Source organism: Oncorhynchus masou, chromosome 28, assembly GCF_036934945.1.
Source record: "Oncorhynchus masou masou isolate Uvic2021 chromosome 28, UVic_Omas_1.1, whole genome shotgun sequence".
Taxonomy (NCBI): domain Eukaryota; kingdom Metazoa; phylum Chordata; class Actinopteri; order Salmoniformes; family Salmonidae; genus Oncorhynchus; species Oncorhynchus masou.
Genome location: NC_088239.1, coordinates 21901121 through 21926654, shown reverse-complemented (window position 1 = coordinate 21926654; position 25534 = coordinate 21901121). Strand labels below are relative to the sequence as shown.

Genomic DNA, 25534 nt, shown 5'->3' with positions numbered 1-25534 from the left:
TAGTATCTGACACTGCAGTGGAGGCTCCTCAGAGTACAGAGGAGGAAGGGGAGGACCCTCCTCCTCAGTGGACTTCATAAAAATAAAATAGTGAAACATTAAAAAAAGCTATAATTTTAAGATAAAACTATACTAAATAGGGGCGGCAGGGTAGCCTAGTGGTTAGAGCGATGGCCTTGTAACCGTTCGAATCCCGTCGTTCTGCCCCTGAACAAGGCAGTTAACCCACTGTTCCTAGGCCTTCATTGAAAATAAGAATTTGTTCTTAACTAACTTGCCTAGTAAAATAAAAATATTCACGTCACCAATTAATTGATTAAGGAAAGGGAAAGAGGGATACCTAGCGGCAGGTAGCCTAGTGGTTTTAAGCGTTGGGCCAGTAACCGAAAGGTTGCTGGATTGAATCTCTGAGCTGACAAGGTAAAAATCTGTCATTCTGAACAAGGCAGTTAACCCACTGTTCCCCAGGCATCAAAGACGTGGATGTTGATTAAGGCAACCCCCTCGCACCGCTCTGATTCAGAAGGGTTGGGTTAATGCGTAAGACATTTCAGTTGGACAACTGACTAGGTATCTCCCTTTCCCTAGTCAGTTGTACAATTGAATGCATTCAATTGAAACGTGTCTTACGCATTTAACCCAACCCCTCTAAAACACACTGTAGACCTTCATTACAAAACAGTTGCCTCAAAAGCACTCTGTGGGGTAAGCGCCATAGTGTAGCCGGAGGATAGCTAGTTTCCGTCCTCCTCTGGGTACATTGATTTCAAAACAAATCCTAGAAGGTTCATGGTTCTCACCCCCTTCCATAGATTTACACAGTAATTCACTTCCGGAGGACATCTTACAACCTATCAGAACTCTTGCAGCATGAACTGACATTTTGTCCACCCAATCAAAGGATCAGAGAATGAATCTTACTGGAAGGCAGTAGTTATAGCTAGATATCAGTGCAATGCATAAAATCTGGTAAGTATTTGACTCAAAGAGAGAGAAAGAATAGTTACAGTTTTGAAAAAATAAATTTCTTCAAAAATGAAGGAGAAGCAAGAGAGAGAGAACTAGCTATATGCTTTAATAGAAATAAGGCTATGCTCATGAAAAACATTTTTTTGTCTTCCCTCATCTTAAAACTGCACCAAACGCCACTGTTAGACTGTAATTACTACGAATTTAACTCTGCTAAACTGCCTCTTAAAGTCCATAATTTCCTATCTGCTGAGTCTGACCCTAATGCTAGCTACAGATGTAGGATCTTAATGTGAGCCAGTTTGCTACAGCAGGGACATAATCCTGCAGCAACAGGAAATGTGAATTATTATATGGAGTAAAATGATTGATACATTTTATATCAGGGCAAATCATGTCTGAAATGTTAAAGTGGTGGCCTCCTGAGTTGCGCAGTGGTATAAGGCAATGTAGAGCTAGTTGAGCCACTAGAGATTCCTGGGTTTGAGTCCAGGCTCTGTCCCAGCCGGCCATGAGCGGGAGACCCATGGGGCGGCGCACAATTGGCCCAGTGTCATCCGGGTTAGGGGAGGGTTTGGCCGGCAGGGATGTCCTTGTCCCATTGTGCACGAGAAACTTCTGTGGCGGGCCGGGCGCAGTGCACGCTGACACGGTCGCCAGGTGTACAGTGTTTCCTCCGACACATTGGTGCCGCTGGCTTCCGGGTTAAGCCGACATCTGGTCAAGAAGCAGTGCGGCTTGGTTGGGTTGTGTTTTGGAGGACGCGGAGGGCTCTCGACTTCGCCTCTCCCGAGTCCGTACGGGAGTTGCAGCAATGAGACAAGAATGTAACTACCAATTGAATACCAAGAAATATAATAATAAAAATGTAAAAGAAAAAAAAATTGTGGAAATTAAAAACTTTAGAAGTCTTTTTAAACCTTGAATACACTACAATATTGCATTTCCTACTATGTAAGAAAACTCTTACCAACAAAAGAGTGATCAAATTAAGATCCTACATCATGTAACTATATTCAGCCTCTACTTATGTAACAAGGCCACAGCTCCAAGAACCGCAGAAAGTAGACTTATTAAGAGGGGTTTATTTATTAAGGGTATCATCCTCTGCGATGTTGCCTTAGTGATGCGTTTTGACCTCTGCTGGCTCGGCCAGCGTGGGGTTATCTTTAGGTCTCCCATGTCTCGTCCCATGGTTATTTCCTATTTCATCATCGTCACTGGACACCTGCATGTGTCAGTCTGTCCATCTGATTTATCCATTATCACATGGTCTAGACTAGAGGCAAATAGTCCAATAGTGTGCAACTGCAGCCTGCAATTCGGAGCATTCCTGGCTGTGGGCATCTACAGGAACACCCCCACCTCGAGTATCCCATTGGTTCCTGCATGAACACCCCCCCTCCCCAGCCTGCCCTCACCGTCTTTAACAGAACTGCAGGAAAACAGTGCCCGACAGGCAGTGGCAAAGGACACGGTCTACTGGTTACCCCCGCCTCTTGCTAGTAAAGCAGGCAGGAGTCTGGAGCCACACTGTGTGCTAACTAGTTAGTTCTCGCCCCCGCCTCCCGCCTGCTGTGTACCATAGAAAACCGTAACCGACAGGCTGGGACGAAGGACACGGTATACCAGTGTCGCCCCCCACTTACAGCTAGCAACTCCAGGACAGAGCAGGCGGGGGCGACACTGTGTGCTAGCGACATTATGTGCTAGCCTTCCCCACCTCCCGTTTACTGGAGTCCTCTTTAGGACTAGCTGGTTAAGCTAGCGCAGTGTCCTTCGCTCCCGCCTGCCTGAACACCTGCCCTTGCCGTCGTTAACGGAACTGCAGGAAAACAGTGCACGAAAGGCAGATTTGGCAGCTGCCAGGAGAACGTTACCTGCTCCAATGTATAGTGCCAACTGTAACGTTTGGTGGAGGAGGGAACATGTTCTGGGGCTGTTTTTCATGGTTCGGGCTAGGCCCCTTAGTTTCAGTGAAGGGAAATCTTAACGCTACAGCATACAACATTCTAGACAATACTGTGCTTCCAACTTTGTGGCAACAGTTTGGGGAAGGCCCTTTCCTGTTTCAGCATGACAATGCCCCCATGCACAAAGCGAGATTCTTACAGAAATGGCTTGTTGAGATCGGTGTGGAAGAACTTGATTGGCCTGCACAGAGCCCTGACCTCAACCCCTTCGAACACCTTTGGAATGAATTGGAAGGCAGACTGCGAGCCAGGCCGAATCACCTAACATCAATGCCCAACCTCCCTAACGCTCGTCGGTAAATGGAAGCAAGTCCCGCAGCAATGTTCCAACATCTAGTGGAAAGACTTACCTGAAAAGTGGATGCTGCTTTAGCAGCAAAGGGGGGACCAACTCCATATTAATGCCCATGATTTTGGAATGAGATGTTTGACAAGCAGGTGTCCACATACTTTTAGTCATGTAGTGTTGAAAAAAAGAGGGGTTCCTGCAGATGCAGGAATTCCCACATGCAGGAACACCCCAAATTGCAGCTGCAGTTGCACCCTTCTCAAATAGTCAGCCAGTCATTTATGTCATAATTATGGAATAACTGTAGACTCAATTGCAAAAGTTCCTGCCTTACCAAATGTCAACTGGTTCATGTTGAAGAAGACGTAATTAAGATAGCGCGGACATTTTGTCCCGAACCCTGGCCTCTTAGTAAGGGATTTTAAAGTGATTATACAGAAGTATAGGCTGCTCATTTTCATTCATTTGGATTGCAGCTGATTGGGAGAGACTGCCACAGCTGTCGGCAACATCAGATACACTTCTCCGCAAATAGCCTACCTTACTCTACGTCTGTTCATTGAAAATAATACATAGCAATGTTGAAATAAGCTGTATAACTGTCCTTGTGAACTCAATGGGGAATAAGTCAAACGCAATATATAGGCTATCACACCAAGGAAGCTCATGTCACAGCATCCCCGACTCACCTAATGTTTTGACAGCAATCTGCCGCGTCAAAGGTGGAGGCAGGTTAATGCACACCAAATCCACATCCTGATGCAGCAAAACGTCGTCGATTCTATTGGTATAAAACGGTACATTCATTTCCTTGGCCAACTCCTCTGCTTCCTCCTGAGTCCGTCCCCATAGAGCCTTGACGGCGAATCCTTCGTTCTTCAGAAGAGGGATAATCACACGCGCGGTCAAGCTGGTGCCAAACACGCCGACCCCGGGAAGCATGGCTCGAGTGCCCGGTCTTCCCGACCAGCTTCACAGCATAGCAACGCGGCAGACGCGGGGAGAAACGCAATTGTTAACATCAGATTGGCCATCCACCCGCTCAAATCGACCTGGCACCTCGCATTTTAGCATCCGTTTTGATCGATTTGTAATAGATATTGTCGTATCCGCCGTTATCACAACAATTATACCAAAAAATCCGCGTATTCTAGATACACAAATTAAAACGCACCATTCTGAATTAACCGCGTCCGGCGACGAATGAAGGGCATGTCACTTTCTGTCTTTCCTGCAACGCCCTCTGTGCAGATATAGAAACCAAGTAAATAAGTCCGAATTTCCTGTTAACGTTGTAGAGGTGTGAAAAAGCCTTCCAGTCGCCTTCAATAGGCCTGGGAGGATGCCTGTATTTAAATGCATGCAACGCCGATGATCCAGCGGTATTATGCAGCTTTTAATAACGTTGCAACCCAGTTCTGCAATGACTGTGCTGGATACGTCAGGCTCCAGAGAGTGATCCCCTCCCAGTTTTAACCCTCTCGCTCCTGGTGTGAAGTGGTTCGAATTTGACGCCCATCATAGTCGCAGCAGGTGCAATAACGGAGTATAGTTTATTAAAAACCAGGGCCTGGTCTCCAAAAAGCATTTTACGGCTAAGATCATCGTTAGAACCTTAGTAGGAGTATCGTTAAATCTCCGAGCTGTTAACCAAAACCATCGTTATGATAACGTTGCACTTGAAAATGCTCGTAATCTAACACCTGCCTCAGACCACTCGTAGAACAGCTAAATGCGTCGTGTTTTATTTTGTCCGCCTTATTTTGCGACTTTGTAAACTGTCTGTAATTTGTCTCTATTTCATTTCAGGCTAAAATGTGCGCAGCCGCAATGATGTGCCAAATCTGTGATTTTGTTACTTTTTATTGGGTAAGCATTAGAACAAGCCACATCAATATTTGCAGCCGTAGGAGGTAATACAGTGCCTTCAGAAATTATTCACGCCCACTTTTTGTCACTGGCCTACAGACAATACCCCATAATGTCAAAGTGGAATTATGTTTCAAAATCTTTACAAATTAATAAAAAATTGAAAGTCAATAAGTAGTGAACCCTTTTGTTATGGAAAGCAAACATAAGTTCAGGAGTAAAAATTTGTTTAACAAGCCTTTGAGCATGGTAAAGTTATTAATTACATACACCCAGTCACTACAAAGACACAGACATCCTTCCTAACTCAGTTGCCGGAGAGGAAGGAAACCACTCAGGGATTTCACCATTAGGCCAACGGTGACTTTAAAACACTTACAGAGTTTAATGGCTGTGATAGGAGAAGACTGAGGACGGATCAACACTGTAGTTACTCCACAATACTAACATAACTGACCGAGTGAAAAGAAAGAAGCCAGTATGGAATACAAATATTAAAAAATATGCATCCTGTTTCCAACAAAGCACTAAAGTCAAGGGGTGTAAATCCTTTCTGAAGCCACTGTACTGTATTTCTCTAGAAGCTGATCCGTCGTCAGTATTGCGAAATAATGATATGGTAAGATTTTAATTATAAAAGCTGATCCGAGTGCAGCACTGCCTTTCTTGCGATCCTATCAGTATCAACATATGCTCCAACGGCGCACGCAGCAACTGTTCTCGGAGTGTGGTGTTTTGGGAAATTAATGTTACGTCTTTTGCTGTTGCTATGCATTGTTAAAACAAGCATAAGCCTAACATGCTAACCAGACCGCCCGCGTTGTGTGCACAAGACATGCAAAATAAATGTACACATACGTGTTTGAAAGGGAATGCTGCTCTCCGATCATCCTTCTCTATTCAAATATTCCCTTAACATTATAATTGTTTCACAATACTGGCAATGGATCAGCTCCTAGAGAGCTGCAAATATCGAGGCGGGTTATTCTAACACTTACCTAATAAAAAGGCACTAAACCACCGATTTGGCATGTCATTGCACACGTTAGGCTTCACATCATGAAATATATCGAGACAAATTACAGACAGTAGCCTATAAGTTGCAAAATAGAACAATTGATTGAACATAAAATATATTTCAATATGACTGAAATAGGCCTATAGCCTACTGTTTATATTTAAATGCAGTCATCTCAGTCTTGCTTGTTTGTAACAATTACAAAGACATTGGCAACTTTGCATTTGTAGTCAACTTTGTTGTGAAGTTATTGGATGTCACAGAGAGACTGATAAACCATGTGACGCTGCAATTCTGGATAATACTACAGACTTAAGCAAAAGAAAAAGAGAAATCTTAGAACCTCATTGGCAGTTGGCATATCTTATCATATGACAGACTTGAGCTACTTTGAATTCTGCAGCAGAGCACAATGCCCTGGGTGCCAGCGAGGATTGGAATTTTATCAGGATTGAGTTCGCTGTACGCTGTCTTGCTCCTCGGCATGGACACCTCACAGCGGGCGTCATCTCCCGGATTTTATCAGTTCGCTATATTTTACTGCTACTCACTCTAAAATGATAATATGGAGGTACTCTACATGACCAAACGTATGTGGACACCTGCTCGTTGAACATCTCATTCCAAAAATAATGGGCATTAATATAGAGTTGGTCCCTCCTTTGCTGCTAAAACAGCATCCACACTTCTGGGAGGCTTTCCACTAGATGTTGGAACATTGCTGCCGGGTCGGGCACTGATGTTGGGCGATTAGGCCTGGCTCGCCGTCGGCCTTCCAATTCATCCCAAAGGTGTTCAATGGGGTTGAGGTCAGGGCTCTGTGCAGGCCAGTCAAGTTGTTCCACACCGAGCCATTTCTGTATGAACCTCGCTTTGTGCATGGGGGCATTGTCATGCTGAAACAGGAAAGGGCCTTCCCCAAACTGTTGCCAGAAAGTTGGAAGCACAGAATCTTCTAGAATGTCGTTGTATGCTGTAGCATTAAGATTTCCCTTCACTGGAACTTAGTGGCCTAGCCCAAACCATGAAAAACAGCCGCAGACCATCATTCCTTCTCCACCAAACTTTACAGTTGGCACTATGAATTTGGGCAGGTGACGTTCTCCTGGCACCTGCCAAACCCAGATTTGTCCATCAGACTGCCAGATGGTGAAGCGTGATTCATCACTCCAGAGAATGCCTTTCCACTGCTCCAGAGACCAATGGCGGTGAGCTTTGCACCACTCCAGCTGACACTTGGCATTGCGCATGGTCATCTTAGGCTTGTGTGCGGCTGCTCGGCCATGGAAACCCATTTCATGAAGCTCCAGACGGACAGTTCTTGTGCTGACGTTGCTCCTCGAGGCAGTTTGGAACTCGGTAGTAAGTGTTGCTTGTGTGGCCTTCCACTTTACGGCTGAGCCATTGTTGCTACCAAATACTTCCACTTCACAATAACAACACTTACAGATGACCGGGGCAGCTCTAGCAGGGCAGAAATTTTACGAACTGACTTGTTGGAATGACGGTGCCACATTGAAAGTCACTGAGCTCTTCAGTAAGGCCCTTCTACTGTCAATGTTTGTCTATGGTGATATCATGGATGTATGCTTGATTTTATACACCTGTCAGCAACGGGTGTGGCTGAAATAGCCAAATCCACTAATTTGAAGTGGTGTCCACATACATTTGTATATATGGTGTATTTCTAGGCCTACAGAGCGAGCGCACAGAGCTGTCTGCTTTGGCATATGTTGCATAGTGTGATCACTATCTCTATGTTGAACTGACAGGCTGTGGAATTGACATAAGTCAACAACAACAATCAAATAAAATCTCTGTCTGAATGGACAAAGCTGAATGTCACATAAGCCTAATAAGTCAATATACAGATTAGTTCAGCCTTCAGCACCACATCTTCCATTTATTTTGTAACCACTGAACTTGCTGACATAATCCACAGCTGACATCATCCACAGTGTCTATATCAGTTTTTCTTTTGCAGAGTGTGCCATTGATTCTGTAAACAACAGAGCAAACTGAGGTGGAAAACTGTGGCAGTACTTTGCCCAGCTTGTGCTGACGATTCATATACTGTAAGAGAGGAGGTCAAAGGTCATTCAATGCCAAAGTTCAAGGTTCTGGTACTTTCCTTGCCCAGTGTAGTGAGAATTTGAAAAGATGCCTCTAACCACAGATCTAGGATCAGATTACCCTAACCCCAATGCAAACCTTAATCTTCTAGGGAAAGGAGAATACCTGACATTAGCCAAGCATTAAGGGCAACTCAACCGGGGAGTGAGGGGTGCAGGGCTTGAAGCAGTCACAGTGCAGGCTAGCAGGATGGCAAAGATAATCCATCTGGTGACCGTCCATATAAACCTGTAGGTATAGGAAGACAGACTAGTAAAGGGCATCATTTACAAGTTACAACCACAGGCTTGTTTTAACCCACCTACAGTAACAGAGACCAAAGCAGTCCACGTAGGCTACGTGCATCTTCACACTCATCATGACTACCCATTCTCATGTCTGAGCAAGAGGGCCAGCCCAGCAGGGTCATGTCAAGGTGAGTCATCTGTGTGGGTGGTATGACACAGTGTCACAAACAGACTGAATAACACTGCAACTCACTTTGTCTTTGTGTCTCTCTCTCATTGTATGAGATGCTCGTGCCGTTGATTTGTTGCAGACAGACGGCGGTCACGTCCTGCTGTGGGTCATTTGACTGGGGTGTCTGGTCGGTCTGGCTGGCTGGCTAGGAGGAGTGACCAGTACCATGTACCTTGGCTCTGGTTAGGACCTGTTGGTGATAGAAGCCCAGAGTTAGGAGCACAAGTATGGAGGCCTGAATGTACTCTCAAAATATTTTTTCCGTCCATCAGCATGAGAATATAGGAGTGTCAGCGCACACACACACAAAAAATATATAATGAGAGATGGTTACTGTGTCACCCGAGTATCCAGTAACCTCGGTCTCATTCAGGACTTAGCAGGCTCCTACTGGACAGTTTTTCAGCACCAATGGCTTGTCATGATTGTACTATAACGAACAATTCCTCTGACTATACAATTGCGTGTTTTACAGACAATGCTCTAACCCACAATATATTAATGTATCATTCACATAGTACACTGTAAATACACAAATGCAAATTCAAAGATAAGTATTTACCAGTTAGTGAGAGAAAAGGTGATAGGAGCAGCATCATGACAGGGACAGAACGACATGCCCACTGAAACTATCCAAAGCATTCTCTTCCCTTTTTGTTCTCCTGTTAAGCAACTTGGGGTTCATCACAGGGGCATTTAATGCAAAGACGAATGAAACCACAATTCAGCAGTATCTATCAGAGGTGACGAAGGTCGCAAAAGGTTACACAAATGGCACTACTTAACCACTACATCTTAAACAAGATAAGTGATTTCTGGATGTTATAGAAGTCTTGATGACCCCTTTTGGATACAGAAAAAGGTTTGATCTAACAACACATACTCAAACTCAGACATCTGATCAACTCTGATTCGTGCAGTGGGACACATTTTTGCTGTTGCAAAATAAGCATGCAAAAGATGTGGCTTATCTATGTGGCTTTTCAGACTACATAGATGTATAAAGGGTTGGCTGCCCCCTGGTGGAGAGATTCTACAGTGTTCTGTCTCCATGTGACAGATGCAATATCCTGGGTCACGTTCAGGACAGGATGGTGCAATGTACTGAAAGTTGTCCAACGGTTAGAAATGCCATCAACAGAGCCGACATGATTCCTTACTCTCCATGTCAGAGTAGCATACTGTGCATTCGGAAAGTATTCTGACCCCTTGACTTTTTCCCATCTTTATTTTTTACATTACAGCCTTATTCTAAAATGTATTAAATAGCTTTTTTCCCCCTCATCAATTTACACACAATACCACATAATGACAAAGCAAAAACAGTTTTTTAGAAATTGTAGCAAATGTATTACAATTTAAAAACTGAAATATCATATTTACATAAGTATTCAGACCCTTTACTCAGTACTTTGTTGAAGCACCTTTTGGTTCAGGTCCGGGCTCTGTCTGGGCCACTTGAGGACATTCAGAGACTTGTCCCGAAGCCACTCCTGCGTTGTCCTGGCTCTGTGCTTAAGGTTGTTGTCCTATTGGAAGGTCACTCCAGTCTGAGGTCCTAAGTGTAACGGATGTGAAACGGCTAGCTAGTTAGCGGTGGTGCGCGCTAAATAGCGTTTCAATCGGTGACATCACTTGCTCTGAGACTTTGAAGTAGTGGTTCCCCTTGCTCTGCAAGAGCCGTGGCTTTTGTGGAGCAATGGATAATGATGCTTCGGGGGTGACTGTTGTTGATGTGTGCAGAGGGTCCCTGGTTCGCGCCAGGGTATGGGCGAGGGGATGGTCTAAAGTTATACTGTTACATAAGCGCTCTGGAGCAGGTTTTAATCAAGGATCTCTCTGTACTTTGCTCCATTCACTTTTGCCTTGATCCTGACTAGTCTCCCAGTCCCTGCCTCTGAAAAACATCCCCACAGCATGATGCTACCACCACGCTTCCTCGTAAGGAGGGTGCCAGGTTTCCTCCAGACATGACGCTTGGCATTCAGGCCAAATAGTTCAATCTCATCTTCATCAGACAAGAGAATCTTGTTTCTCATGGTCTGAGATTCTTTAGGTGCCTTTTGGCAAACTCTAAGCAGGCTGTCATGTGCCTTTTACTGAGGAGAGGCTTCCGTCTGGCCACTCTACCATAAAGGCCTGATTGGTGGAGTACTGCAGAGACGGCTGTCCTTCTAGAAGGTTCTCCCATCTCCACAGAGGAACTACAGTGACCAAATCATGTCCACTCAATTGAATTTACCACAGGTGGGCCCCAATCCAAGTTGTAGAAACATCAAGGATGATCAATGGAAACAGGATGCACCTGAGCTCACTTTCGAGTCTCATAACAAAGGGTCTGAATACTTATGTACATAAGTTATCTTGTATTTGTAATGCATTTGCAAATGTATTTAAACTGTTTTCACTTTGTCATTATGAGGTATTGTGTGTAGATTGCTGAAAAAAAAAAATATATTTAATCAATTTTAGAATAAGGCTGTAACTTAACAAAATGTAGAAAAAGTCAAGGGGTCTGAATACTTCTCGAATGCACTATGTCCATTCTACACAATATACTTATCTCAACACACTACTTGGATTAGGAGATATTACAATGTTAAAATAAATACTTTAATATAGTGAAAAACATAAAATGACAGGAGTTTGTACAGTTCAGACATATTTCAGCACTTTTATTTATTCATTACTCAGAGGCACAGATATAATTTAAAGGGCTACCCTTCGCTACGCATGCTCCCAAAAGTAACTCCTACTAGAGTACAATATGTGAGGTGTGCACACACACACACACATGCTGGTTCTCCCTCAGAATGGAGGCTCACTCCCCAATCGCTAATAATCGCTTCATATAAAAGATTGTAACTATGTACAGAGAAAAGAGAAAGCGATTCGTCAGGTTGCTTCTCCTTCGATGAAGCCTCCATGGCCCCCTTGAGGTAGATTACATTCTCTCGTCACTTTAACCAGGTAAATGGAACATATACTGCTTGCTATACTGTCACCCAGAAGTCTTAGTTTTGTGTCCTCGAAAAAGGTTTGAAGTCATCTCTTTTGCTGCTATTCAGCTCAAGTAAGCAAGCTGTGCTGTTTTTAGTTCAACTTTATTTCTTACACTATTAACAATGTGACGTTTCATATCACAGACTCAAAGATTGTATCTTTGGTGGCTAAAAACCTAAAATAAAAATACATTTTCAATTAACTTAAAATCAGTAACATAACCCATCCTCCAACTGGCTCCTCAAAAATCCTTTCGGTGAAATCTCTGCCAAAGTCTGTGTTTCCAATGTGTTTGAGAAAAACACAAACAAAACAGATCTGCAAACAACTTTGAATATATACCTCCCCCCCCCCCCCCCCATCCATCCCACAACTCCATAAAATCAAAATACTCCAGTCCTGAAAAGTAACACTTAAAGAGTGTTATCAGAAAATCAAGTATAACATAACAGTTAAGTGCAAACAGACACTATGACTACAAGTTACACAGGTGTATGTCGGAAAAACAAAACAAAAACACACCGGAAACATAAAAACATTGTCTGATGGTCGACGCTACAACAAAAGACAGGTTGTTTTCATGACATACTGTAGAAAAATACAATGTTCTGGTTATAAAATACTGCACAGCTACGAAAAGGTTTCAAAATAAACTGTGGATGTAAATACAGAAGAGTTTGATGAGTGATTCCTTCCTTTCTTTGCCCCAATAGTTTCTTATATCTGGTGACTTCCTACTTCCTATAAAACTGGGCTTCACATGCCCTAGAAATCACAGATGCCATTCCTTCCACTGTTGATATGTAGCCTAAAAGGAACTCATTTTGTATCCACAAACTCAGTGTTGCTCATCAAAATGGTCTGCTAGGTAAGAATTTGAGTTCAAATGTGTTGACCTCTGTGCGTCTCCAAATCAAAAGCATTAACTGGTTATAATAACGTATATTGTATTTACAATTTGAAAGTGATCTTGCTTTTCCCCCCACCCTCCAAGCACGGGCGACAGTTGGCGCGTGTACTGTGGCTGACATTGACAAGCATATACTTTCAGCCTCAGTCTTTTTGGCACGTTTCTTCCTATACAAAGTCAAAATGATTCATCATGGTCAGTTGAAAACATGAAACCTAGAGAATATGCACGTACAGTTAAAACACAAATAACATAAGAACAAATCCTGACATTGAACAGTATGATCAACTGATACCTACAGAACACACCTATATGATTGACCTATGAGACCGCATGTTTTCACAAACTCTACTCACCTACCCACCCTGCATGGTGCTCATCAGAGAGAGAAAACATTGATGGTTCGGAGCACAACATGGGGCATAGCAATTTCATAATGAGACTTTTCTATTCCACTGCAGAATCTTGGTTTGGTGTCCGGTGATAGACGTGATACTCACAAATCACAGCCATTTGAATGTGGTGGCATCACTGTATTACAACATCTCAGCCTAAATGCTTCTGTTATCAGAGCCAAACAATGCAATGCAATCTACCGTATCAGCGCAGTACTGTACATCGAAGACTGTGCAAAACGCTGAGTGTCGATGTCTCTAACGACGCCGTGCTGAAAATGAGCCTACAGTACCGGAACAGTCAACAGTGGCTAGGCCATCAGAGGATGACTCCAACAAGCACATTTCCTTCTGTTTTAGCTGTCAAGCAACACAATGACCGATTTGAGGGTCACAAAGAAGTGGACAAATTCTTGAGTTGATGATTAATTCAGATTCAGTGTTAGTGTCAAACCATCTCGTGATTTTCCTATATGTTGATGTATATATCGAATGGGCTCTGGTAGGTGAAATACCTTGATGACCCCAGTTGTCCTAGATTTGTGAAGCTGTGGAACGGTACGTGAATTTAAAGCAGCACTCCTGTACCTGAACATAGGCTCTTTACAAAAAACTACTTTCATTCCCTGCACCCTTGCATACAATTTCCAATAATCCCAACATAAATAAATATGCTTTATGCTGTGTATTGGGTGTAACACAGTTAACACAGGCTAAATACTAGGATATATACTACGGCTATTTCTTAAAGCAATGGCTGAAGTCGGGGACTTTGACCAATGCTACAGAGCCAATAAAACAGGGTCAATTAATGATACCCCACCAGGCAAGGTGGACCACCTTCTGTGTCTCAGGCCTGTCTGCAATTCACCACATCAACAGCATCTATTGCACATTAAAATCCTTGGGCCTATCCTTGCCAAAGCTCCCCACCCCATACACAGACCTCTTTCAGATGTTGTGCTGCACTCAACAACAAGACGACAATTAACAACAAATTAAATACATGGATAAACCTAGTTCCCCCTAGTCCTAGTATGGATTAACAAGGTGGATCCGCTTCTGCGTTAGACCCCCTAACTTCCTCAATTAGAATTGAGGTTGACTGAACTCCGCTGTGAGTAGCTTCAGGGGTATACGAGGATACCAGTAGGGCAGAACACCTTCAAAATATGACCCCACCTTTAATAACCAAGGGACAATGGAGCTTTGGAAAAGCCATAGCATCATCCTGATCTGTGGAACAGAATACAAGTATGCTTTTTCTGGACTTGCTGCCTCCTTCCGTTCTAACAGAGCTCCGCTGTGGGCTAGGATACTGGAAAGAGTCACAGAAGCATATTATTCTAGATAACATTCCTATTGAGTTTTTAGATAATAGGTGAGAGCAGGAACCGTATTCATCTCTTTCAGGATTCAGTCGATTTGGTTTCTGAGCAAAGGGAGATCTGAAAAGGCAGCACATTGACTTTGTGCCTCCTCAATCTGAATCGTACTTGAAATATGAGGACAAAGCCAAAACGAGGGCAAAGATGGACAAACTAGAGAGACTATGGCTGTGTCCGAAATGATATTGGGCCAAAGGGCCAAAAATAGTCCACTATATAGGGACTCGGATGCCATTTCAGACACAGCCCATGTCCATATTAACCCTGTGGTCCTCTGCTGATCATGATACACAATTACCATGAACAGACATGAATACTGAACATAGAGAGGGAGTGAAGGGGGGAAAAAGGAAGAACATCCATACAATAAACATTAACACGTGTCAGATTAAAATGTTAGTGTCAGAATGCTCTATCCTCCAGTCGGTCGACGTGATAGATAGGCCCCAGGATACATGTGCTCTTTCCACGAATCAGGCTGATGCTATGACATCACACTGCCCTGATTGGTCATCCCTTCCGAGGTTAAAAAGCCCTCTGTCCAGTAACATGGCCCCCCCTCTGACAATCCTCCAGTAACCCCAAGGTTTTGTGGCCGCAAGCGTTTAAGAGTAGATAGTGATGACCTCGCGTCCGCCCCCACGGACCAGGAGGACCCGGTTGAGACCCTCCAGCAGAACCTCCAGGAACTCCATGTCTGAGACGCCAGGGGTCAAAGAGGAAACAAGTCACATCACATGACAGGGGTTTATGCAGGTCACGTAACAAGGGGAGTACATTAGCTCTGAAGCTATTAGTTCTAATACGCTTTAAAGATACACTACATGACTAAAAGTATGTGGACTCCTGCTCGTTGAACATCACATTACAAAATCATGGGTATTAATATGGAGTTGGTCCTCCCCTTTGCTGCTATAACAGCCTCCACTCTTCTGGGAAGGCTTTCCACTAGATGTTGGAACATTGCTGCTATAACAGCCTGCACTCTTCTGGGAAGGCTTTCCACTAGATTTCCCGCTCAGCCCAGTCAAAACTGTTCGCTGCTCTGGCCCCCCAATGGTGGAACAAACTCCCTCACGACGCCAGGACAGCGGAGTCAATCACCACCTTCCGGAGACAACTGAAACCCCACCTCTTTAAGGAATACCTAGGATAGGAGAAAGTAATCCTTCTCACCCCCCCCCCCTTAAATGATTTAGATGCACTATTGTAAAGTGGCTGTTCCACTGGATGTCATAAGGTGAATTCACCAATTTGTAAGTCGCTCTGGATAAGAGCGTCTGCCAAATGACGTAAATGTAAATGTAAATGTTGGAACATTGCTGCTATAACAGCCTGCACTCTTCTGGGAAGGCTTTCCACTAGATGTTGGAACATTGCTGCTATAACAGCCTGCACTCTTCTGGGAAGGCTTTCCACTAGATGTTGGAACATTGCTGCTATAACAGCCTCCACTCTTCTGGGAAGGCTTTCCACTAGATGTTGGAACATTGCTGCTATAACAGCCTGCACTCTTCTGGGAAGGCTTTCCACTAGATGTTGGAACATTGCTGCTATAACAGCCTGCACTCTTCTGGGAAGGCTTTCCACTAGATGTTGGAACATTGCTGCTATAACAGCCTCCACTCTTCTGGGAAGGCTTTCCACTAGATGTTGGAACATTGCTGCTATAACAGCCTGCACTCTTCTGGGAAGGCTTTCCACTAGATGTTGGAACATTGCTGCTATAACAGCCTCCACTCTTCTGGGAAGGCTTTCCACTAGATGTTGGAACATTGCTGCTATAACAGCCTGCACTCTTCTGGGAAGGCTTGTTGGAACATTGCTGCGGGGACTTTCTTCAGCAGTGAGTGTTGTAACCGAGGACAGATGATTTCTACGTGCTACGGGCACTCGACAGTTCTGTTCTGTGAGCTTGTGTGGCCTACCATAACAGCACTTACAGTTGACCGGGGCAGCTCTAGCAGGCCAGAAATTTGACGGACTGACTTGTTGGAAAGGTGGCATCCTATGATAGTGCCACGTTTGAATGTCTGTCAGCCAATGTTCCCTCTAAGAGAGAAGCACAGGATTGAATTTCACCAACCACTCGATCTCCAAGGCATTCCTAGTCGATTGCTAAACATTTCTGTAAAAAACCCAACAATAAAACTTTGTGTTCCTATTTTTTGATATGGTGTCATATAGCCAACCTCAAATTTGGAAATTACCCGAACATCAATGCACTGGCAGGGCAATTCAAGAAAAGCCTGTATGTGGTGATAATGTATTGGGCCTATAGCTTACAGCACAAACCTCGTTGCTACAGTACTGTTTTTAATTGGTTAATGTTGCATAGGCTTACCTTTTTAAGTCATGTTAAAATATAAATCTGAACAGATCTCGGTTTGCATTTTGACTCAAAGGGATCTTCTTGACAAAAGGTTGGTGACCATTGTTCTATAGTTTTCCCTATTAACACTATTAACGTTTCCCTTTGCTGTGGGAATTGTGATTGAATCAACACAATATTAACCGCTTTCAATGAAACAAAACTAACTACACAAGAGATTTTGTTGTCGGCAGAACGCGTCGGAGTAGGATTCTATTTCATTGACAGGCACTACTCAACCCATACTCTACACAGACCTGTGTGGCATATACACAATCAGAGCTCCTGTAGGCCTGTATGCAAATAGACCGTTGCCATATATGGATCTGTGCCATTCACTTGAACTGGACTGTGTTTACAGCATGAGCGATTGTGAGTAGATGCACTTGTTTTGAGATCCAAGCGAGAGCAACATGTAGTCACGTGCACATTTTGTTCTTGTCCTTTGCTAGTTAGTAAGTTATTAGCCCAGTTATAGATCATTTGTAGTTGCACAGAATTTTCACACATTCAAGTTTGCACTGAAATTTTCTCAGTGCGGAAAAATGTTTGAGAGAACACTGCTGTCAGCAACGGGTGTGGCTGAAATAGCCAAATCCACTAATTTGAAGGGGTGTCCACATACCTTTGTATATATAGAGTACAATCAACAACTTAACTATTAACTAAACAACCTTTGTAAAGAGATCATCCTCGACCTCGTCAGACCGCTGATTAAGATGTCATTCAAGTTAACTTGGGCTAAACATATTCAACTAAGCAACGCACAATTCAAAACACATGCATAGTCAAATTTGAATAAACAGACATTTGGCTGTAAAGGATACAGTTCTCGTCGCCCCCTCTGTTTTTGGGCGGTCCCGGCATGTTGAGCAGGACCAGGTGGGCTCCCTGTGACTTGTTGACCACCACCTCGTTCAGCTTGACCGCAGTGTGCATCCGGCGCACGTTGGACTGGTTCCTATACCACACAAGGGTGACAGTGAAGAAGAGCAGGCTCAACCCAACACAACCCTGACCCTCTAACTTCTGTCCCTGACTTCTCCAATAATATTAAATGGACTGGATTTACATAACACTTTTTCAGAAGCTCAAAGCTCTTTACATTGAATCCTAACTAGAATCATGGAAAGTAAAACTAACATATCTGTCACTCTTCTCACGTAACACTGATTAGTCTAAGCATTCATTAATGATTGACAAAACACTTCCTGATCATGTTTTTTTTTTAATGAACAATTACAGTGCCCTTGTCAGATTGGCAGCCTTTAGCACACAGATGAGAACATGAAGCAGGTCAGCTGGTGGTTATGATAGTGAAGCCCTGGGAGTTATGTCACTCTGAATTAAGGCTCAGGATGGGCAGTCAAAGCAGCGTCACACTTCAAACAGTGGCAATGGCAGTAGGGTGGTAGAGAGGATAAACTATTGTAGACCTGGTATGCTGACAAATACAATGGGCAAGCCTGTGGGTATGAAACATTCCATTGTATAACTAAGCAATAAGGCCTGAGGAGGAGTGCCTGGATACAGCCTTTAGCAGTGATATGTTGGCCATATACCATACAACCCCGAGGTGCCTTGTTGCTATTGTAAACCAGTTACCAACATAAAAAGAACAGTAAACAAGTAGTTTTGCATCATACCTGTGGTATATTGTCTGATATAGCCAATTAGCATCCAGGAGTCAAACTACCTGGTTCCTAGCACTGCGTTGTATACACAGTATTCCAATATTCAATTGACCAGTTCAATGTGATATTGGGTGTAATATTGATAGCCCTTCTTGAGTTAGAGTGCACAGCAACACCAAAAATGCAGAGCATGATATGCAAATGGTTTGAAGCAGAAATCGCCACATCACAAATACAACGAGGCACTTCCAAAAAAACATACGCTTTCCACCCAGTTGAAGTTTAAGGACAATATCATGTTGATTGCAATGACCAATTGAAATTGATTTTTAATTCTTTGGTTCTATTCCTATACAGAACAGATGCATGGGAAATAAAGCAATATTGTTTACACGGCTAAGGTCTGTATGGAAAGCGCAATTTTGATTGCACATGCTACATAACATGACATGTGTACCCTCCCATCACACAGGTACGCACACACAGACAAACACACACACTTGCATGCACACACACTTACACACACATAGTCCCAGTGGCTGGGAGGTCAACAATATGGAGGAGACAGAAAAGGACTACTGTCCACAGACATTCACACACACAGCCTAAGGCACTATGGCAAAGAGAAATTTGACTTACAGACTCTCCCACTCTCTAGAAGGAGGAAAACGAGACAAAACAACAGAAACCGACTTAGATGTTTTATAGAAACCCCTTGCATGTCTACTGTTGCACATAACAACCATCCCACAGTTAAACACTTCCCTCAGTTTAAAGGGATGGTCAAAGTCAGATGTTTTCATTACTCAAAAGTAGTCAAGAAGTGCAAAAACATCAGACAAACTTTGATTTGGAAGTGAATTTTCCCTTTAAAAACGGTCTTTATAGTATCCAAATCATATTTGGGCTTGTTACAATTTTGGGCTATGTACTAGTGGTTACATCTGCTTTTTTGAGATGGTGGGTTCTGAGACACAAAGACATGATGATCATTAGTTCAGACAATGCATGTGGTCTGCGTGGTGGGGCCATGCACTGGATGTGTCCACACACACAGTCAAACAGGTCAACATGGAACATGCCAACGCAGCCTGAACACACACCATGCAGGCCATGTAACCATTTCAAACCGGCAGACTCTGGGGCTCCTGCAGTGTGAGCAACTGTCCACTTGGCTCCTCCATTTTGGCTCTGGAAGGTTTAAGGATAAGAGGGTTCATACGTAGCACCTGACTTACGGTTTCATGTTGAAGATGTCGCGCACACCCATGCTGGCCTCGGCGCGGTTGCGGTTGCGCTCGGTGAGGAACTTATCCTTGGTCCAGGTCATGTGGACCCGGTCAGGGCCAGCGTCGGCCTTGTCGTTAAGTGCGGCGTGAGACGCCGTGTTTCTGTCATGGATCAGCTGGGCCTGAAGGAGAGGGAGATGATGAGAGAGTGATAGAGAGAGCAAGAGAGAAGAAGAGAGAGAGAGAAACACTACAGGAGTTGAACAAACAAGATAGGTTATTATAGTTGTGTTTTTATATTTGTTTTTATTTCTATTCATTTTTTCAATTTTTGGGAAAATTCTGTTTAGATTTACTCATTTTTACTTAGGTTAAGTAAAAAATATTTATATTTCTTTTTTTATATGATTTAGTTTTAGAGACAGAAAGCATGCATGGGACGCTCGGGGCCATTGGTGTTGTACAGTTACTTGTGTGTCATTTAGGATGTCACTTCTTGCAAATGAGGGGCAGTAATACTTAAGGTGATGGGTCAGGTCATTAGTTAGGTTTAAATTATAAATTCAATCTCAATGCGACTTGGATTTCAAAATAACAGCACAGACTGGTTCAAAAAGTATGGTGGAAGAGAACTCTCTCTCGCCCATGTTTACACCAATCTAATGCTTTTTAGGAGGACATGTAAACATAATCAAGTTAGCTATCTAGCCAAATCTTTCCCTTATAGCTGGTGAGAGCTAGTGATAGTGAGGCACAAGCTAGGCCTATTAGAAACATCGACATCTCCCGGCCACATTTACCATTCAGATTCAGTAGCTTGAAAACCCTCAAAAAGCATGAAAACCTTATTGAACACCACATTAGATTTTTGCCTAAAGTTGAAAATTAATTAATGAACAGAATTTTTTTATTTTATTTAGTTAGTTTTGGAGTTAAAGATAATAGTTTCAGTATAGTTGTAGTTTTTCCGAACAGGTTTTTAATGATTTTATTTCAGTTTACTGAATAGTTTTTTCCTAATTAGTTTTAGTTTCAGTTACTATAATAACCTTGCCTGGTAGCAACAACAACACCGCTAAGACAATCAACAAACATTGTAAAAGCATTTATGACTGACTAACACAATCAAATCAAAATCCATGACGTGCAAAACAACACCAGTGTTCTCTAAACAGGCCAATATCCCTTTAATAAGGAGTGAGGCACAAAGTACTGTCTGGAGCTAAAACACAGTGAGATGGAGTAATGGTGACGTCCATGGAGAATTAACCAGGTGGAGAGGGATGAGTGGAGAAAGGAGAGATGAACAAAATGGAGGATTACACCACAGTGCACGCATGCGGAATGAGGGGAGTCCATGACGTCCATTATGCCACTACGGTGAGTAACCTGCACAGTTACACAGCCACGGTCACCATCTACCATAGAGGGTCTATCCGGGGATGACTTTAACTGGACATTTTGACTGGGCTTTAACTTACTTTAGGTCCCGGACTGTTAGAAGCTGTGGATGTGGCTGTGTAAGTGTGGTCTCTGAGGGTTGGTGACTGGGGTGTAATGGTAGTCTCAGTGGGGTCGAGGGGTCACAAGGGCATTGGGGGTACAGATGGTGGGTGTTGGCTACCTCGTCCTCCTGTGTGTCCTCCAGCTCTCGACTGGGGCCAGATTCTGAGCCCGTGGCTCCGGTTTGGTTATTCCTCCTGATGGAGCTACGTGACGAGTCAGTGATACTCTGAATCTGAGGGCCGTGTTGCCCCATACCGCATACGCAGCCAGACAGGAGAGGGGGCCAAAGGTCATACAACGAACACTAGGCCAAGGTGGGCTAGGATAGCCCTGATACACACAAACCAATAACATACAGGGGTGGCAGGTAGAGTGTCGGGCTAGTTTCAGAAAGGTTGCTGGTTCGAAATCCCTGAGCCGACTAGTTGAAAAAAAGTGCCCTTGAGCAAGGTGTTTAACCCTGATTGCTCACGTAAGTCGCTCTGGATAAGAGTGTCTGCTAAATAACTAAAATGACAAATGTTTAAAACAATACAGTGACTTCAGCAAGTATTCATACCCCTTGACTTATTCCAGTTGTTTGTGTTACAGCCTGAATTCAAAATGGATTAAATTGATTTGCTTTCTCATACATCTACATACAATACCCCATAATGATAAAGTGAAAACATGTTTTTATCATTTGTAGCAATTTATTTGAAAATGAAATAATAAGTATTCATACCCCTGATTCAATACATTGTAGACGCACCTTTGGCAGCGATTACAGCTGATTACAGCAGTCTTTCTGGGTAAGACTTTAAGAGCTTTCCACACCTAGATTGTGCAACATTTGCCCATTATTATTTAAAAAAATTTTCAAGCTCTGTCAAATTGGTTGTTGATCATTGCTAGATAACCATTTTCAGGTCTTGCCATATATTTTCAAATAGATTTACAAACTAACCTGGCCACTCAGGAACATTCACAGTCTTCTTGGGAAGCAACTCCAGTGTAAATGTGGCCTTGTGTTTTAGGTTATTGTTCTGGTGAAAGGTGAATTAATCTCCCAGTGTCAAGTGGAAAGCAGACCGGATCAGGTTTTCCTCTATGATTTTGTCTGTGCTTAGCGCCATTCCGTTTTGTTTTTTTATCCTGAAAAACTCCCCGGTCCTTAATGATTACAAGCATACCCATAACATGATGCAGCCACCACTACGCGTGAAAATATGGGTAGTGGTACTCAGTTATGTGTTGTATTGGCTTTGCCTTAAGTAACTACAATGTTGTTGATCCATCCTCAGTTTTCTCCTATCACAGCCATTAAACTCTAATTATTTTAAATCATCATTGGCCTCATGTAGAAATCCCTGAGCGGTTTCCTTCCTCTCTGGCAACTGAGTTAGGAAGGATGCCTGTATCTTTGTAGTGACTGGGTGTATTGATACACAATCCAAAGTGTAATTAATAGCATCATGCTCAAAGGGATATTCAATGTCTGCTTTTTGTTACCCATCTACAAATAGGTGCCCTTCTTCGCAAAGCATTGGAAAACCTCCCTGGTCTTTGTGATTGAATCTGTGCTTGAAAATCACACCTCGACTGAGGGACCTTACAGATACTTGTATGTGTGGGGTACAGAGATGAGGTAGTCATTCAAAAATCATGTTAAACACTATTATTGCACACATTCCATGCAACTTATTATGTGGTTTGTTATGTACATTTTTACTCCTGAATTTATTCTGACTTGCCATAACAAAGGGGTTGAATACTTATTTACTTAAGACATTTCAGCTTTTCATTTTAATTACTTTGAAAAAAACAAAACATAATTACACTTTGACATTATGGGGTATTTTGTCCAGGCCAGAGATAAAAAAAAAATATATTTTAAATTCAGGCTGTAACACAACAAAATGTGGAAAAAGTCAAAGGTTGTGAATACGTTCTGAAGGTACTGTATGTCCTATCTATGTACTGTATGTCCTATCTATTTACTGTATGTCCTATCTATGTACTGTATGTCCTATCTATTTACTGTATGCTTATAAGACCTCCCTAATGTAATATCAGGTAATATCAGAGCTTTCCAACCAAGTGAGGTCAGGGTACATCCATGGCTGTTCAATGTGACCCAAAGCACTGACAGACTAAATCACATTCCCATGACACTTTTCTCTTTACAGACCAACTTAAAGTAAGTGCACTCAAGAAAGACCTGAAACAATCGCATTGCATTTAAAAGACTACAAGATAAAGTTCTAAAGGAAAATACCATTCATTTTCTGATACAGGTGTTGCAAAACAATAACAGATTACATCAATACTCGCTTAATTCCCATATTGACTTGGAGTGCATCCCAAATGGCACCCCATTCCGCATTTAGCGTACTACTTTTACCCAGAGCCTATAGGCCCTGTTCAAATGTAGTGTACTATGAAGGGAATAGGGTGCCATTTGGGGCACAATGTTGAAGGGCGATTGCTGCACTGTTGTAATGAGTGTGCCCTGCAGACAGGGGGCGGTGTTACCTCTCTCTCCCTCTCTGTCCGCGACAGCTGCATCTGTTTCAGCATCTGAGAGCGCTGCTCCATCACCAGGGTCTTCTCATAGGTGAAGGCTGAGATGTCGCTGTCGTGCTGTACTCACACACACACGCACACACATTATCCAAAGGGTAAACTAAACATCACACATTTTTTATATTTAATGAAACCCTGATGAAACTATTTTATTTTTTACCCCTTTTTCTCCCCAATTGGTAGTTACAGTCTTCTCCCATCACTGCAACTCCCCTACGGACTAGGGAGAGGCCAAGGTCAAGAGCCATGCACCCTCCGAAACACGCCTGCCAAGCCGCACTGCTTCTTGACACACCGCTCGCTTAACCCTGAAGCCAGCCGCACCAACGTGTCGGCGGAAACACCATCCAGCTGGCGACCGAAGTCAGCTAGAGCGCATTGGGACAAGGAAATCCCGGCCGGCCTAACCCTCCCCTAACCCCGGACGACGCTGGGCCAATTGTGCGCCGACTCATGAGACACAGCCTGGGATCTAACCCGGGTCTGTAGTGACACCTCAAGCACTGAGATGCAGTGCATTAGACCGCTGCGCCCCTCAGGAGACCCTTGATGAAGTTCTCTTGAATTAAACATTGTATTCGTTTTAAAGTGTTTGAGGCACTTCCAAGATCTTCAGAGTACGAGAGTTTCTTCCTTTTAATATCTAAGGATATCAAAAGAAACTGACAAATATGAGAGACATTTATGAGTGCTTGACTTGATTGAGCTACACCTCAGGTTTCGTCATCTCAAGCTATCGGTCAATAGGGAGATGTCAGTGCACCAGAGGTCTACAGGTAAGCTCACCATCTCTACCACCTCCACCTCTGCGTCCAGACGAAGGTGGTAGAGGAACATCTGCAGGTCCTTCTTCATCTGAATACTGTTGTCATCCATATTAGCCACCGTGAATATACGCATCTTACACTTCCTCCACACCTGAGATGCGTGGGGAGACAGGAAGAGAGAGCAGGGAAGTGTGAACACAAGTCATCCCTAGCCTAGGGTATGGGTGTATAATGATACGTTCCCCTATTTGTGTGTGTTAATAACTAAGTGTGGGCATATGTTAGCGCGTTTGGCAGTGCATGCGTGTTTGTAATATTCCACCCCAACAGACTGTGAATGGCGCCACTATAGATACCTTGTGCTGGCGAAGGAGGAAGGGCAGTAACATGAGCAGTCCTCCATCATGGACAACCCACCACACGTCTATGGTGCCCTGGCCCAGGCGGTCCGCGTTGGTGGGGAAGCTGTCCACGTTCTTGGCCACAAGCAAGGCTTGATGGGCCGCTGTGGTCTCACGCACAGTCTCTGTGGAGGGGACAGAGACAAATGCTGTTAAATTAGCGAATGCACGCCATCTCAGTAATGGTATTGCATGGGGTTTAGTACCATGTGATAGGGGTTATGCTCACATGACAAGTAAACGTCCTGAGCTAATGTTAAGACAGTTTTGGTGTGGTCTCAAATCCAAGTGGGTTACACTGACTCACCGATGAAGTTCTTCCAGGATACGGGGTCGTTGGACTGTTTCCAGGTGCCGGGCCAGGCCATGAGGACCGTGTTGTGTTTCATGCCCCCAAGGCCTGCTGTCTGGATGAGGTGGGAGAAACCATCACGCAGGTTGGACGACGCCACCACGTGGCAGAAGCCCTTGGTACGCTCTGTCGTCATCGACGACTTGATGTTCTGTTGGAGAAAGTCACGAAGAGTGAGAAAAGGTTTCCACTAGTTACCACAGCCAGACTGACTTGACACAATCGGAATGGACTCAACCTGGTAATTAATGTCTATGTTGGTCTACCAGTAGAAGGCAGGCAGTCTCTGCCAGAGGAATAAGA

General features: G+C 43.5%; 2 protein-coding genes across 6 annotated transcripts in view; both read right to left on the bottom strand.

Annotated features, from left to right (window-relative positions):
• LOC135517359 (glucose-fructose oxidoreductase domain-containing protein 1) overlaps nt 1–4679 on the bottom strand; it is a 41251-nt gene extending 36572 nt beyond the window's left edge. The window contains exon 1 of the mRNA XM_064941583.1: nt 3921–4679. Within this exon, the coding sequence (XP_064797655.1) occupies nt 3921–4173 (253 nt within the window). The 5' untranslated portion in view covers nt 4174–4679. The remainder of the gene's footprint in view (nt 1–3920) is intronic.
• A 6685-nt stretch (nt 4680–11364) lies between these two features.
• Nucleotides 11365–25534, bottom strand: part of slc12a7b (solute carrier family 12 member 7b) — a 65032-nt gene continuing 50862 nt past the window's right edge. For 2 of the 5 annotated variants that reach the window (XM_064941578.1, XM_064941580.1), the window contains exons 18-26: nt 25187–25382; nt 24835–25004; nt 24498–24629; nt 23661–23768; nt 21265–21378; nt 19650–19822; nt 19051–19065; nt 17605–17738; nt 11365–15103 (exon numbers count right to left, since the gene is read on the bottom strand). In XM_064941578.1, coding sequence (XP_064797650.1) covers nt 15012–15103; nt 17605–17738; nt 19051–19065; nt 19650–19822; nt 21265–21378; nt 23661–23768; nt 24498–24629; nt 24835–25004; nt 25187–25382 — 1134 coding nt within the window. In that variant the 3' untranslated portion in view covers nt 11365–15011. The remainder of the gene's footprint in view (nt 15104–17604; nt 17739–19050; nt 19066–19649; nt 19823–21264; nt 21379–23660; nt 23769–24497; nt 24630–24834; nt 25005–25186; nt 25383–25534) is intronic. The other 3 variants (XM_064941579.1, XM_064941581.1, XM_064941582.1) reach the window with 3 other exon arrangements.